The sequence below is a fragment of the Aphanomyces astaci genome, assembly GCF_000520075.1.
Source record: "Aphanomyces astaci strain APO3 unplaced genomic scaffold supercont1.101, whole genome shotgun sequence".
NCBI classification, from domain to species: Eukaryota; Oomycota; class Saprolegniomycetes; order Saprolegniales; family Verrucalvaceae; genus Aphanomyces; species Aphanomyces astaci.
Genome location: NW_009798364.1, coordinates 149,402 through 165,413, shown reverse-complemented (window position 1 = coordinate 165,413; position 16,012 = coordinate 149,402). Strand labels below are relative to the sequence as shown.

Genomic DNA, 16,012 nt, shown 5'->3' with positions numbered 1-16,012 from the left:
TATGTCCTCGATAATTAGGGCTGACGAATGCCTGCATTGCATGCGCCACATTGTGCCCAACATCAACACATCGCTTGGTCGCCACTTGTCTAGCCCCGAAGAAGCCCTGGTGTACACACTGGCACGCTCTGACAGCCACGAAACGTTTGAGCGCAACTTGGAAAAACTAACAATGATGAACTCAGGTATGCAACGACATATTTACCTATGATATTATATCCTCTATCCATAGTTGTTGCTGTATACCTCTCGCACATCCCTCTGAAGAATTGGGTGACCTATGCATTCCCTAGACCAACGTTTGGCAACGTCACATCCAACATGAGCGAATCGGCAAACCAATGGTTGGGAACGGAGCTATGTAGCTCAGATGCTGTGATGCTCCACTTTCGATACGTACATGCACCACTTACTGAAAAACATCAACGAACGGAGGTATTGTACAATGTCTGAATATACCTATAATATTTAGATGCATCTAGATATCTAGCGTATCTAGGTAAACTAGACATCTAGATACATCTAAGCGTATCTAGATCTTCTAGAGTATACTAGTATCTTCTATATATTTTAGTACTACAACTAACAGTTGTGTAGATCAGAAAGTGCAAGCTGGCCTGACGACTCAATGACACCTGTTCACCACAAGTTGTACCAGACGTTGTTAACAAAGTCGAGAAATATATCGGTATTAACTATTCACATCTATCTAGATTGATACATGTGCAGATTGATGTTTGCGAGCCGGGGAGAACGTTTTTGGCGTTGTCCTTCGATCCAACTTCGACAACTACCCACGTTTGGCGCTTAGTTGACCTGGAAGCAAAAACATGTCAGTGCCGCACTTGGTTTGACACAAGGAAACCTTGTATCCATGCCATCAGATGCTACAACGCTATTCATCAGGATCCAATGCTATTCTTTGACGACGTGTACTCAACGAAGCGCTTCAAGCTGCTCTACGCGGCCCATGTCGTACCAGTTCCGCCACAAGACCTTGACAGAGATCCTTTATCAAGAGCACCTGCTGTTTGTCGACTCGACTTGAACCCTTCGAAGCCAGGTCCGAAAACGAGACGGCGAAAACGATCGAATGGGATGCGTAGCATAATGGTCGACGTTATATATTTTCTATATATATGTTGTTATTACATACACATAAATCTAGATTATATATAATATCTATTACATACAGTATTTCTAGATAATCTAGAGCATCTTGTACATTCAGTCTTTCTAGATAATCTAGAGCTTCTTTTACATTCACTATATCTAGATAATCTAGATAATTTACATTCTCTTGTTCTAATCCTAGTTGAATACTGCATATGAATTAAGTATGGTAACACGCCAGGCCCTGACAACTCAGAATTGGGAAATTAAATCCAAAGAAACTTTCATTTGATTAAAGTATCTAAACGCGCCGAGCCCTGGCAATTCAAATGTGTGAAATTAACACAACAGGGAAAGCGCTTCTACGTCAATTGCTTCGCCATTCTTCCCAGGCGACGTCCACGCTTCGCCGCCGCCACCGCTTCCTTAACCGCTTCAGCCCCCGCAACATCAGACAAAATCGCTGCACCAGAAGTCGCCGGTGAGCCCGTCCCGGATGGCGCCAATTCTTCCGTCGACATGTCATCGGGCACATTCGAGTCGAATTCCACAGCGGAGACTTGATCTTCGTGCTGTGTTTCGGCTGAAAAACGTCGTCGCAGCTCGCCCAGAATGGCGACGGGGTCCCCACCCAAGTGACGGACAATATATATTTGCAATCTTACCGAGGCAATAGCGAGTGCGTCTTCCTCGTACAAACGCATGGTGAGCGCTTCGTCATCGACGTCATTCGCTTCATCGTCTGCATATAGGGGCTGGACGGCGTTGAGACGAGTTGACTGTACAGGAACTTGGAGCTCCCCCGCGGCGTTCACGATGCAGACCCACAGTTGACGAATGTTGCGATGTTCCGGGATGTGGCGATGCTTGGCCTTCACGTGGTTTGGGAAGTTTGAGTACCACGTGATGAACCCACATCCCGGTACCATGAACTTGATCTTGTCCTTCGAGGTCATTGCAAAGTGATAATTGAATGGTTTGGGCCGCGCTGGAAAGTTGTACTACTCTACTGATCTATGCAAGGAGTATGTGCATCCGGTCGATTATCCGTTATTTCTAATTTCCCCCAGAACAGGTATGTTTCGGCTCCCCAGCAGGGGTGGTACCCCTGCTGTGGGGGAATTGGTCTTCTATTTCGTGGTTAACTCATTCACTGTCAGTTCACAAAGCCTCCAATAGATTTCGTGGAACGACCATTGTAATTCGCATTTAGAGTCTACCAGTTTACAGTCTCTCTGCAGTGTTATTGTCTTATTGAAGTTGAAGTGCCCAAAGCTGACTTTTGCGCATTACAAATTCGCTTCCATGAACACCCTGTTTTCATAGAGAACATCCCCACTGCCCTGTCAGTCAGGTAGAAGCGTCTGCTAGCTGTGTAGGAAGTTTTTGTGCCTTTTAGAGGCTTTTCCTCAGGTAGAAGTCAGCGCAGACATTTAGCAGACATTTAGTCACGGAACATCATTGGATGTCGTGGCCAATCATAGTCAGTTTTGATTGGCTGTTTCTTTTCAGTCAGAAGTAATTCACTTCAAGTATTTCCTTCTGCCTCCCACGTGTCTGCTCCACCAGCCTACTATCCTCTCCACTGGTTATGAGCCTTCCACCTGCTACCTCTCGCGCTACCCTACAGTTCCGAGAACGTCGACGAGTGGTTCTTTGAACTCACTTCCGTCATCCTTGCCGATGAGGACCTCACAGAGATGGCGACTCACTGCGCGCAAGTTGAGACGACCACGTCCATGAAGGGACTCCGGCGAGCCTACAAGGTGCTACTCAATGATTACAAAATCATCCGGCTACACCAAGCCGAAGCGGCAGCACTGCCTGCCGGCGCACCGCCGCTCGCACCACTCACGCTCGACGCCCACCCATCACTGGGTCCGGAGCTCACCGAATTGCTCGCGGACAACCGCTCGACGGAAGAGGAGACTGCGAAGTCCATCCGCATCGGCGTCGATGAATTGATCCACTTGGAGAAGATGTCCATCGCGCGCTCATGTGCGCTGGTCTACGCCTCCTTGTCACTCACGGTCCATCGTGATGCCTCTTCGGGATTCGCGATGAATGTGTGCATTGCATCATTTCGTCGCTTCCGCGGAATTTTGCCAGCGACGAACAAAAACATGCAACTGCCATCTCCGTTTATCAACGTTTACACACGTTCAAGCTTAAGCCTCACGTGTCGTTTGACGTCAACCTCCAAGCCTTCGACAAGATACGAACGGCATGGAGAAGCTAGAAGGGCGACCCCTCAGCGATAGCCACTTAGCCTCGGCCCTCCTAGCGGCACTACCAGAGTGCATCGCTCCAAACCTGTTTGTATGGCGGGGCGCTCAGTCGAACATCCCTTATAAGAACATTCGCCAGTTGCGTGAGAAACACTGGCAAGGCTTGGTCACCAAGTACCCGCACTACCTCAGCCCAGCGCCGATCGCAGCGGCTGCACCGGTGCATGGCTCGGCAACCGCGACCGCGACAACGGTTCTAGCGCATTGGCACTTCCGGCCTTTCGCGATGGCGCAAGCCAGCGAGACGGCTACGGACAAGCGGCCGCCACACCCTGGGGCACCCAAGGCCAAGACCCCATGGCGGATTGGTGTGGTTACTGCCTGTCCTCAGGCAGACACACGACGTACACCTGCACGAAGCTCTCCCGTGCGTTCCACCAGAACGCGGTGCGTCAGGATTTTGTGTTTCCGCCAGGATGGGCTGCCATCCCACCTCGTGAATTACCCCCAAGTGGTGGTGGTTGACGCATGCAAGGCGAACCAAGCATAGCGGTGGCAAACGCCACCGCAAAGGCGGCGGGCGTGGTGGAGGAACCGATACATCCTTCCTCAACACCTTTGGCCAAGGCTACGCATCCAGCGGTCAACCCGGTTACCAGCATGGGACAAGGCGGCCATGCCAGCTTGGACTACGGCGTTTATCGCGACGATCACGTGGCTATAGCCCGTTTCGTCAGTCAGCCTCCCGCTATCGCAGTTCGCTCAGGTGACAGGTACCGCGACAACAGCGAAGACCGCGTCTATTGCCGCAACGACCGCGGGCCTTTTCCTGACGACAGCGGCGCCAACCAAAACGACCAGCGCCACCGCAGCCGCAGGGCGCCGCGGCTACGCCCAACAGGCATCCACCCCCCAGCGCATCCAAAGCCGCAGTGCGTCGCGCGGCACTGCCCCTACGTTAGTGTCGCAGAACACACGTCAACAACGTGACCAGACTCCTTATTTATGTCTTCACGCACACATGCCGGCATTTATGCCTCGACATCTTTTAGATGAACAACATTCACATGTATCATTTACGGGACTACAACAGTCGACCGACAAGTCAAGTACATCCAAAGTACTTTCGACATTATTACAGGACCTCAATTCCTTATTACGACTTGTTCCATACTACTGTATCGCGATTACTTGTATTTACGGGTACTGGATGGGCACTCCGCGTTTCACCAACCAGCCCGGTTGTCAAAGAGCAAATTCGATCCCGTAACTGGACGGTAGATAGTGGTGCATCCAAGCACTTTCCATCATGAGTGATTCATCACCTATGAACAATTCTCATCCTTTGCTGGTGTAGCCGACGGCCACCAACTCCATGTCATCGGCAGTGGCATAGTACGACTCCAGGTCGCTGACACCAACGACGAAACATTACTGATTTATCTGCAGGATGTATATTACATCCCAGATTTGCACTTCAATTTATTTTCCGTGGGTCGTGCACTACATATGGATCGACATAAAATTGTCTCCATCACCCCACAGGAGTGGACTCTAGCCACCTACGACGGCGAGTTCACCGCAACCTACGACGAAGACACCGGGTTGTATAGCATTGCGGTTTTCACCGCACATTGCCGACTCCACATCGACCGTCCTCGTGACGCAGTCGAGTGCACAGGGCACTATGCAATGGCACCATCGAATGGGCCATCCAAGTCATGACAAGCTCCGCACATTGCGGCGTCATTCGACCGTGTTCGAATTTCCCATCTTTCGGCAGGCCATCACGGCCCATGCCTCGTGCGACACATGCTTAAGGTCGAAGTCCAAAGTACTTCCCTTTTCACACAACAAATTACCAAAGTCGTCGAGGCCTCTGGAACGAGTGCACTCCGACGTGTGGGGTCCAATCAATATTCCCTCTATCTCTGGGGGTCGATACTTCGTCAAGTTCATCGACGACTTTACCCGATTCATTTTTGTGTACATCATGCAAAAGCGCGCGGACCTGTACGACAAGTACAGCGCGTTCTGTCGCGACGCACGGCAGCGTTGTCGCTCTGACGTCATCGAGCTTTGCTACCATCACTCACCTCCCAGTCAGTTCGAGGAAATCCAAGCGCTCCAAATGGACAACGCTAAGGAGTACGTCAAACTCGGGGTCCGTATTCAAAGCGAATACGGCACCCGTCTAACGTACAGGAATGCTTGTACCCCGACCCAGAATGCTGTGGCTGAGCGGCGTATGGGCATCATCGTCACCATAGCTCGCTCCATGTTACTGCATCGTAATTTACCACAGTTCTTGTGGGGCGAAGGCATTTCCCACGCAGTGTTCCTCATGAACATCCTGCCGTCCACCACCATCAGTAGGGACACTCCGTATCGTCTATGGCACCAGACTATGCACGTTTACGCGTATTTGGCTGTATAGCGTACGCACACGTCAACATACCCATGCGTGTGAACAAGCTGTCTCCCCGAGGCATGCTGTGCAAGTACAGTACATTGGCTTACCCGAGACATCTCGAGGGTTCAAGCTACTGAACTTCAACACACATTACGTGCTTACGAGCCGCGATGTGACGTTCGTTGAACATCAGTTTCCCCTCCTGAAATCCGTCGAGGACGTGAAACGTCTTCGAAGTGAACATCCACAGCGGAACTGTTTCACCGTGGACCAAAGCCCACCACCCCTCCAACCACGCCTGCCTTGACCCCTTGGGGAGGCTGCGTCGTCCAGGACACCAACAACTCTACCCTCGTTTGGGGAGGCCTTTTCTGGACGACACCTCTACCCTCATTTGGGTAGGCTGGGTCATCAGCCCCGCCCCACTTGGGGAGGCCGATACGACCACACCACTACCCACACTTGGGGAGGCTTTACATCGTGGTCAACAGGTACAGTGTTGCAAGTCCCTGTCGTGAAAGACGTACCAGACATCACTCCACCTGCCCGTTTGGGTGGCATCATTCGCCACCCCTCACAGTCATCCACAACTCCGACGCCCAAGCGTCATCGAACGTTGACTTTCAACACAACGGAGGAATATTTCCCCGTCCCATGTACCTCGTTCCACAAGAAGTACAGACTGCCGTACTCCGATATGTGTGAGTACGACATCCACCTCCACTCCAACGTCGTTACATACGACAACCCAGTTGCTCGCAATTCCGCCTCGGCCCTCACGGTCCCGAGCAGCGGCGTTAGCACATGTCGTACGTCGTCTCATCGACGTCTACCACACTGGACACGGCGGACACGTCCACGCGACGATCCAGCTCAGTTGCTTATGTCGTATATTGAGGACGCCTCAGGCGCTCAATCTCTCTCGACACCGAAACACAACCTCCTCGCCCTCAAGGACACGACTCCTTCAGACGAGCCTACGTACGACCTACAAACATGCGATGAAATCACCAGCCAAAGCGCAATGGCTTGAAGCCATGATGCTCGAGCTGGTAGCCTATGAGGCGAACGGGTCGTTCGAACCAGCCACCTTGCCTCCAGATGCGACACCACTGGGCATGCGTTGGCTGTTGAAAATCAAATACGACGACTCGGCCACAGAGGCTACAGTACGAGACGCATCGCTCGCTACAAAGCGCGACTTGTGATCCAATGACACACCCAAATGAGGTTAAAATATTGCCACATAAGAATTGCAGAGGACCACATAGGAATTGCTGAGGACCACATAGGAATTGCTGAGAGCCACATAAGGATTGCTGAATCGCACATAGGTTTTGCTGAAGGACACATGAGATTTGCTGAGTTAAATATAGACTATGTTACATAGCGAAATCCACTTCGGCAGGCAGTGCGTTATGAGAATTTCTGGACACATGTGACTATGAGCAATGTGATTGGTTATTAAACTCACATTTCAATGTGATCGGCTATTGTAAATGAATTCAGAGCATGTGATTGGCTATTTCTCCCTAAGTTTGGTGATTTCAGGAGTGGGAGTACGTAACTGTAGCTATTAAAATTAGATTGTTCAGTATTGAGTACTCATTGAGCTGTTTGTTCGCTGTTACTCCTCCGGGGGGGGTCAAATAGTCAAGAATTTGCCAACTTCGTTTATACTTGGCGCGCGTGGAACATCATTATGGGCCACTGCCCTTTATGTATGGACAAGTTCAAAAGCATCTAATCTTGACTAAGGTGTGAATTATCTCACCCGACTACTCCAGGTATTAACATGGTGGCTCTGAGTATCATAATTTATCGGCACTCTATACACAATTCTACACAATTCTACTCTAATTCAGCTTATCTAATATAATATCACACCAATGTTCTGTACCCAAAGTATTGTACTTGCGAATAGTATGCTGCACAAATATAAAATATACAAATCGTATTATCGACCAAATTAGCTAACCAGCAAACACGATATATAAGGCAACGTGCAAACGACGGCGACGACCGCGAATCTGATAATGGTGTTGGTCTTCAGCATCTGCACGTCTCGTACGGATTGTCTGTCGCCGTGGCGGAATACTCATCCCTGGATGTCTGATCCCGACTTCGTTGGATACGGCCAGCACATGGCTGCAAATGGCGCCTCGAATCCAAAGCAGACAATCGCACCGCAAGGCAGTTGGGTCTTGGGTTCGAACAACGATCCATCCACTCGCAGGTTGTTCGTGCAATTCAAACAGAGCAAGGTTCCTTGAAAGCGGCGCCCGGCCAGGAGGAAGGGGTAGGTGCATGCCTATGTCATCATCATCGCCCGGGTCCATCACCTGTGATTCGTGGCGGACAAGCCAACGTTCAGGGACTTGACGTGGCACGGCACGAACGGTAAGAGCGCCACGTGATAGCAGTCGGTTGAAGTGGGTCTTCATTCGGATGGATACAGTTGGCTTATTTGCCCATGGTTTTTCGAGTTCGGACTCGAACTTGAGGACTTTCACAATCTCTTGCATAAGGTGTGGGACATGGAGTTTGGTTCGACCAATATACTACAGATGAGGTTATTCAATGTAGTATGATAATTGTCGTACATCTTTCAATTCGCAGTTGAAGTGCTCGGTTGGATTGTTGGTGTACGAGCTGCCAGGTGGACTGTGGTACACTTGCCACTTCCAAAAGCGGACATCGTCAGTTCCACCGTACGCACGGTTGTACGGCAGCCATTGGCTAAAGAAGTAGCGCCGCAACTTCCGGAGGCCCTGGCTCGTCGCCCACTTGTCGTGCACCACCGCCATTAAGTCGCCCAGGTTCACACGACTTGCCGACATATGCAGCAGTTAGATGTTGAATGAGACATCTCGCCATACCTCGTTCGTCAACTCAGTACGCCTTTCATAGCACTGTATACAAGGTGAGCCGTATGTAATGGTATCATGCATACTTGAGTCATAAGCAATTTATATCAGACATACCTTTTTGATGACGTGGTAAAAGCACATGAGATATTCTATCTCTGGCAGCTGCTGGTCCATGGCTGTCGTCATTCCGAGGTACTGAGCCTTATCGGCGTCACCCATGAGCTATTGTGGCTCCCACGCAAAGTCGAGTTGGTCTTGAAACTCTTTCTTCAGTGACTTTAACAGCCAGGCCACGTCGTCATGAGTTCTTTGTGATGTGATGCAAATGCAGAGCACATGGAACGAGCCAGCCATATCAGAGTACCCAAATACGAATACTGGGTACCCTGACTTGTTAGTCGAAAATGTCGTGTCGACATGGCACAAGATCTTGCGGCGGGGGTTATCTTCGCAAGTCGTTTTGTATCGATTCATGACGTCAAGCGTCGTAAACCCTATGTACGAATATGAATGCATAACATTGTTATCGTATACAATATCATTACACGTGTCATTATCTAGACCGCATTGAAATATCGTACCGACACGAAACGACTGAAGGCCACCATTACCTACGCGGGGCTTGCCATCAACTTTTTCCACGCCGAATACGAATGGGTGATGGATTTCTTGATCTTCTTGTGCGGTTGGCAGAACCCAATGTTGCAACGCTTCTTCAACAGCCGGCACAGTACTTTTGTGGTGCAACTCCTTGGTTCGCACGTAGTTGATGGATTGTTGCACTTGCCGGAGAGTAGGACACGCTGTATCACCATAATTGCCCGACTGATAGTGTACGCGCAGCATCTTGAACAGGGTCTTCGCCGATCCATGACCGCAAGTCGTGTAACATGTCTTCGGTCACTTATTGACGCCAATATCAGAATCATTGTTATGAAATGTTACCACCCAAGTTCGTACATGGGGCTTGACCGGGGATGCTATTCCATCCTCACCCATCCTGTGGTATCCACACATACTGACAACAGTAGTATTGGACAACAGTAGTATTGGACACAAGACAAGTTTGGATCTTGTACGCAGCCTCACACCGCGGTATGCCTTCCACGTTGGTGTGACATCTTTGGCTGGTGCACCTAGTGTACTGTGATTTCATTTGATTAGGGTGGGCAAGGCGCGTGTCGTGCTCGACAACATGAACCAATGTACATGCTTCGCTGTTAGAATGTGATACAGCAAAGCGAGGTAGTGTAAGTCGGGACGAGGAAACTCGGCACTTGGTAGCGTGTGAACGTGGCGAAACGCGGTCATGGGTGTAATGATGATATACGTCGATGAAGCGAAAGCGCGTCTCGGCTTTGAAGAAGAAAGTCAAACTGCGAGCCACTAAGTACAAAGAAACCAAAAGTAATTGATTCTCCATAACATATAATGTAGCTTGCTTGCTTCCGGCATACATATCCACCGCACACAAACTACACTACAGAACTGCATCTTGCCAGCGCAACGACCCATTGTGCTGCCTCGGATTCGCACTGCAACATGAGTTATGGACATGGACGTTCTGGCCCCATTCATTTCGAGCACTTCCAGGGCACGCATACACTACATTAAAGAACTACCTCTGGCCAGTTGAACGCGCCTTTGTACTGCCACAGATTCACTCTACAGCCTGAGTTCCTCAGAACGATGCTGAACGCCAGTCCATGGTGGACAAGCTGTACCGATCGGTAGTCGGCAGCATCATGTATCTCATGATTAGCTCTCGACCCGACCTCGCGAACGTCGTCCAACAACTGAGCCAGTTCCTCACGAACCCCAGCCCTGCCCACTGGCAGTCAGCCAAGCGCGCCTTCCAGTGCACAGAGGAACGATCGACTACGGTCTCGTCCTCGGCGGTGCGTACGATCACCCCGCTCCGCTTCATGCGTATGCAGACAGTGACTACGCTAACTGTGTTGATACCCGACGCTGCGTCGCGGGCTTCGTGATATTTTACCGGAACTCTGCGATCTCTTGGATCGCTAAGAGGCTGCGCAGCATCGTCCTCTCGACAACCGAGGGAGAACTCATAATTCTGTGCACACTCGCACAATAATGCCTGTAAATCACCAGGCAGTTGGTGAGATCGGATATCCCATCACCACATCGATTCCTCATCACGAGGACAATCAGAGCACTCTCCAGATCGTGAACAACTCTGGCCACCATGGACGTACCAAACTTATTGATGTACGCTACCATTTCATCAACAACCTTGTGGAACAACAGACGTTTAGTCTTGTTTACACCGATACGCGACATCAAGTCGCGGATATCTCTACCAAACCACTTGATGTGACAACGTTCTGCACTTTCCGCAGTCAACTAAGGGTGAGACAGCTGCCGCCCGACAGCACCCTTCGGCGCGAGCCAGGGAGCACGAACTCCGGCCTCCTAGCTCGTGACTGCGCCGACATCTAAGGGGGACGACCTAGACCATGTTGGTTCGACATCGGAGGTGGGGGTGACGGCATCCCGGTGGTTACTCGATCCAACTGGCCCTTCCACGGCGCGTCGTTCGGAAAGGGCTAATTAGTAGGGCCCACTAAAAGGGATGTCCGATGAGTTGAGTCGCGGCCAAAAGATGGTGTGACCAGTGGTGGTTACGCTCACTGAGCTTAACCGCTAGCCTCTTGCTGCAATCTGTGCACCTGATTCCGGTTGACAGTGCGTGGCGCTGTTGGGAGGAAGTGTTCTGATAGAGAACATCCCCACTGCCCTGTCAGTCACGTAGCAGCGTCTGCTAGCTGTGTAGGAGGTTTTTGTGCCTTTTAGAGGCTTTTCCTCAGGTAGGAGTCAGCGCAAACATTGAGTCATGGACCATCATTGGATGTCGTGGCCATCATAGTCAGTTTTGATTAGCTGTTTCTTTTCAGTCAGAGCATCCCTACCGGCTGATGTAAACATAGAGCTGAAAAGACCCGTTTATTGGGTGCGTGCTGTAACCGTAGTACATCACTTCACAGCCAATCCACACCGGTTGGCGGAAATAGTAGTCCTGATGGAGCAAATTCGCGTTGGACGCCCGCTGGCGATTGAGATTTTGAAGCTCTCGCCAGTGGAGAATTTAGTGCAGCAGGGTTGGCATACATACTATTGTCTGTAAGATTTATATTCATGCTGCCGGCTGCTTCAGGACGTCGGGGTGGCATGCTTCGTTGAAGAAGTCCATTGGGACCTCAATCGCATAGAACTGTAAACGACCCAACAGATCTGTTGAGAAATCTGTGTTTATGAAGCGTTTACACCATGATGTAAAATTTATTGGCAACCGGTGTGGGTCTGAAAAATGTAAATTTTGCTGATGTAGTGATGTACTTTGAAGATTTTTACATTTCTACATCAGCCGGTGGGGATGCTCTCAGAAGTAATTCACTTCCAGTATTTCCTTCTGCCTCCCACGTGTCTGCTCCTGCCTACTGCCCTCTTCACTCATGTAACAAACAAGGTTACACTTCGAAAAACAAATAAATAAAACAAACTGAGGATGTAGCAACGACGTTTGTACCTCAAACCTCAATCACCGCAAACACTTGTACGCAAACTCTCAACGTATTCAGTACCTAATCAGTTCATCTTAAACGAATATCAGCCTCATTGGCGATGTAGGAGTTAATGTTAGCCGATTGTGTGAACTGGCGAAGCGGTCTTAATTGATGCCTCCAATGCTCAACGACAGACACCCTGATTACGTTGTGTTTCATGCGAATTATAATTGTCGTTGCACGAAATATATTGGCCGTTTTGCGAAGTCAATATTAAGTGAACCACGAAATATATTGAGCGAAATCAACACTCCTACGGAATTAAATGGAACACTGCGAACTTAAATGGGATTCTACCAGATATTTTTTTGAATTAACCTCAAAGTGGTGTATTAATATAATACTACCGGTAGTACGGTCTTATAAGGGGCTGGTCACGGAATATTACTAGTATTAATATAATAGTACTGTACTCCAGTAATACGTAGTACTATTAATACGTGGTACTACGTAGTACTTAAACTACTTGGTAACGATACCATTAATAGAGTACGTACATACTACGTAGTACTACTACGTATTAATACACTGTAGTACAACTAACTGTAATTAGTAGTGGATCGCGAAACATCCGGATAATTAACCGGAAATAAGTAGGGGGGCTCCTCGGCCTGGTTCGCTTCGCTCCGGTTCGCTTCGCTCCCGGCCTCCGGTGCTCCCAGACATTAGATAGATCATTGTTGTTATACTGAGTCGCTCTGATATGCAGGTTTGTTGCATTGTACTCCATTTTATTAATTCATGTACAACCGCAGGGATAATTACATTCAATGGTGTTTATTCCAGGTTCTTCGCCGAACTGCACTTTACACTGTACAGATTACTCACTGACGGGGTAATTCTCTTGAGTCCTTGAACTTGTAGTATGGGCCTACAAATCACTATAAGTACGATTCTACCTAGGTCCGAAACGTCACATTCATCCCTCGTTTATCCACATCAAGTTTTAAAGTTGCGAGCGATCCATTGCGCGCCCCACGGCGTAGCAGAGGTCGTGTGTATACCTTTGTGGTGCCTTGGCGAGGAGTAAGCCCAAATTGTGCACGTCACCGAATGTCCTATCGATTCCTGTTGTCGGGGAAAGCGGCAGATAGATAGTACTATTCTACGGCGAAGTACTTTTACTTGGTATTTGTATGAGCACCAATGACTGAGGTTCGCGTTAAGTACGCTGGGATCCTCCATCTGGTTTCCACGGCACGTCAAGTCCGCGAACCTATAGAGATGCACCCTTGCGCATGTTGATCCACGTTTGAGCACAGTGACAAAGAAAGCTGCTGCAGGTTCACGACGCCCCTACATAGAACGTAGGACCATATTGATCTGGGGCGCATGACATCGACGGACGAACTCGGCGTCATCAATCAACCCCTTCAACACGAGGCGCCAGTGCTGCCTGCGCTGCTACCTCCTCTTGCTGCACCAGTAGTGGTCACATCCGCAACGTCCCCTCAAAGCAGCAGTGGAGACGTGGCGCTGTCTTCACCAGCCCACGACGGCGGCGGCGGACACGGCGGGGCATGGGTGTTCTCCCCGCCGGCGAACCCACCTTCCCGCAAGCAATCCACCGCCCGCAAGTCGTCCGTGGCAAGCTTCTTCTTTGCGAGTACAACACCCACCGAGCAAAGCGCCAAAGACCAAAACGACCGGCGGCATCTCCAGCGACTGCAGCAGATCCCAGAGTCAGACATGTATGCGTCGTCCCGACGGCGACGGCGGCGGAAGACCCCGTTCATCTTGCTTGGGTCGGTGCTGCTGTTTGGCGTGGTCGCGGCGGTGCTGCTCACGTCCAAGGGCGACACCAGCAACGCCAGTGTGGGGGAAATGGAACATCGAACCACAACGGCCGCGCCGCCTCCTCTGGTTCCACGGGTATCTCCTTCTCCACCCCCCGAACCCACGACCAACATGGTGACCCCAGACGCCACCAGAACGGCCGACGAGATGCTGTTTGGCTCGGGTGCAGGTGACGGCACCCATGTCCGGTGGTCTAAGTACCGCTTTTACTTTGTCAACAAGTGTAGCCATCCGCTCAACATTTTTCAAAAGTACCGCGACGACGCACCGAAGTGGGCGTTTTGCCAAGTGCCAGTCGAGTCTTACGGGTGCCCGAACAACCGAGACGGCGCCTACTTGCACACGTTGGACGGAGGCCAAGACCAAGCTACATGTACGTCCAAAATGTGTGTATATATCGCTCGAGTAGTATCAAGTTTGAGAGTTTTTTCGAAAACAAAGTAGTACTACACTAGTAGTACTACTACTAGCTTCATGGTATTACTAGAACTCATACTGTGTGTGGATGTTGTGCTGTTAGTGTTTGAGATCACGGTGAACTCGACCACGGGCACGCATTACGACATTAGCATCATTCCGCCGGGGGTACGTTAAAATATTCGCATGTCGTGACGTACATACATATATTTGTATGTCGTCGTGGCCTGTATATTTATATATTGTGGTTAATTCGTTGATATTATTAGTGCACGTACAAATCGCAAAGTTTGGCCAATTGCAAAAACGAAACGGGCAAAGTGGGGTTCAATTTGCCCATGGCAGTCACGCCACTGCACTCGATTTGCACACCGTTGAAATGTCTTGCCGACGGATGTGAAGATGCGTACCAATACCCCGAAGACAATACGAAAGACCACGGATGCCGAGACCCCGACGCCATCTACCAAGTTACTTTTTGTCCTTCGTCAACATGAACGTAAAAAACCCAACTCCCAGTCAGCTCAGTATTTGCTAACAGTAAACGCTAGTGTGGAATGGATATAAATCGGATTCAAATTCCAAAACGTGCTACATATAGCCAATCTATAGGTGCATGCTAGTACTATAGTATTGGATAACGTTGTGTCGAGTAGAACAACGGACCAAGTCTCCACGTTAGTTGGTGGAACCCCTAAGAATGTCATGCGGCCAAGAGTGATACTCCGAGCTTGTTCGTTAGTCACTCGTACCTCAGCCTTATAAAAGTATTACAGTACAGTAGTATGTGTTAATAGTAAGTACTAGTATACTATTAATATATTAATATTAATAGTAACGTTACTTCGTACCGACGTAAAGTGGGGGAAGCGCTGCTAACAGTTACTCGTATTATTACTATTAATGTTAACGTTACTCGAGAATAGAAGGATTACTAGCGTATTAGCCGCACTAATGTAAATGGCACATACACTGTATATTTCACACAAATATACTGTATATTTCACACAAATACTGTATACTGTATGGGGCTCTTCCAAGTAACTTTCAAAAACGAACGGAGCCAATCAGAATCGTTTCCGTCGTACTTTGAAATCACTTTTTCAAAGTACGATGGCGAGTCATGTTTTGATCGTGTTTTGGGTATTTGTGCATCCCAAGTAGGTTAAAATGATTGGATTATGTTTTACTTGATCTGAGTATTGGATATTCTACTCACACCTTGGGGCTGCAAGTCCTTGCCGAGGTTGGTCGGAGCCGCCATTAGTGGACGTGTTCTCGTCAACTGCACCACCAGGAACTGTGAAATCAATCCCACTTCCGCAGGATACCTGCGGAATTGGAGAGTGTATGTAAGTTATTTATATACTTCTACTTCTACTGTACTATTCGTTCCTGTAGAAGCTATTGAAGTTAATTAAATATTTCTACTAACGTTAGTACTATGCGTTTTGTTACTGTAGAAGTTATTGAAGTTGATTAAATATTTTTACTTATACAATTCGTTACTGTAGAAGTTATTGAAGTTAATTAAATATTTATACATATATTATTCGTTAGGGCGTGTTCGGAGCGACTTTTGTGTCA

At 49.1% G+C, this 16,012-nt stretch overlaps 5 protein-coding genes across 6 annotated transcripts; 2 read left to right on the top strand and 3 right to left on the bottom strand.

Moving 5' to 3' along the window:
- Positions 1-1,475: 1,475 nt before the first annotated feature.
- Positions 1,476-2,069, bottom strand: H257_17248 (hypothetical protein; the record flags this gene model as incomplete). Its single annotated transcript, XM_009845965.1, has 1 exon — positions 1,476-2,069. One exon carries the CDS (start codon positions 2,067-2,069, stop codon positions 1,476-1,478), a length of 594 nt encoding a protein of 197 aa, XP_009844267.1.
- A 744-nt stretch (positions 2,070-2,813) lies between these two features.
- H257_17247 (hypothetical protein) lies at positions 2,814-4,331 on the top strand (the record flags this gene model as incomplete). Its single annotated transcript, XM_009845964.1, has 4 exons — positions 2,814-3,253; positions 3,318-3,714; positions 3,762-3,837; positions 3,892-4,331. 4 exons carry the CDS (start codon positions 2,814-2,816, stop codon positions 4,329-4,331), a joined length of 1,353 nt encoding a protein of 450 aa, XP_009844266.1.
- A 3,521-nt stretch (positions 4,332-7,852) lies between these two features.
- H257_17246 (hypothetical protein) lies at positions 7,853-8,594 on the bottom strand (the record flags this gene model as incomplete). Its single annotated transcript, XM_009845963.1, has 2 exons — positions 7,853-8,065; positions 8,358-8,594. 2 exons carry the CDS (start codon positions 8,592-8,594, stop codon positions 7,853-7,855), a joined length of 450 nt encoding a protein of 149 aa, XP_009844265.1.
- Positions 8,595-8,846: 252 nt separating this feature from the next.
- H257_17245 (hypothetical protein) lies at positions 8,847-9,470 on the bottom strand (the record flags this gene model as incomplete). Its single annotated transcript, XM_009845962.1, has 2 exons — positions 8,847-9,118; positions 9,206-9,470. 2 exons carry the CDS (start codon positions 9,468-9,470, stop codon positions 8,847-8,849), a joined length of 537 nt encoding a protein of 178 aa, XP_009844264.1.
- A 3,960-nt stretch (positions 9,471-13,430) lies between these two features.
- On the top strand, positions 13,431-15,088 carry H257_17244. Of its 2 annotated transcripts, XM_009845961.1 has the most exons (3): positions 13,431-14,381; positions 14,529-14,593; positions 14,695-15,088. In XM_009845961.1, exons 1-3 carry the CDS (start codon positions 13,544-13,546, stop codon positions 14,920-14,922), a joined length of 1,131 nt encoding a protein of 376 aa, XP_009844263.1. In that variant the 5' UTR covers positions 13,431-13,543; the 3' UTR covers positions 14,923-15,088. The 2 variants fall into 2 exon arrangements, with proteins under 2 accessions (XP_009844263.1, XP_009844262.1); XM_009845960.1 differs by having other exon boundaries at positions 13,431-14,593.
- Positions 15,089-16,012: the final 924 nt, after the last annotated feature.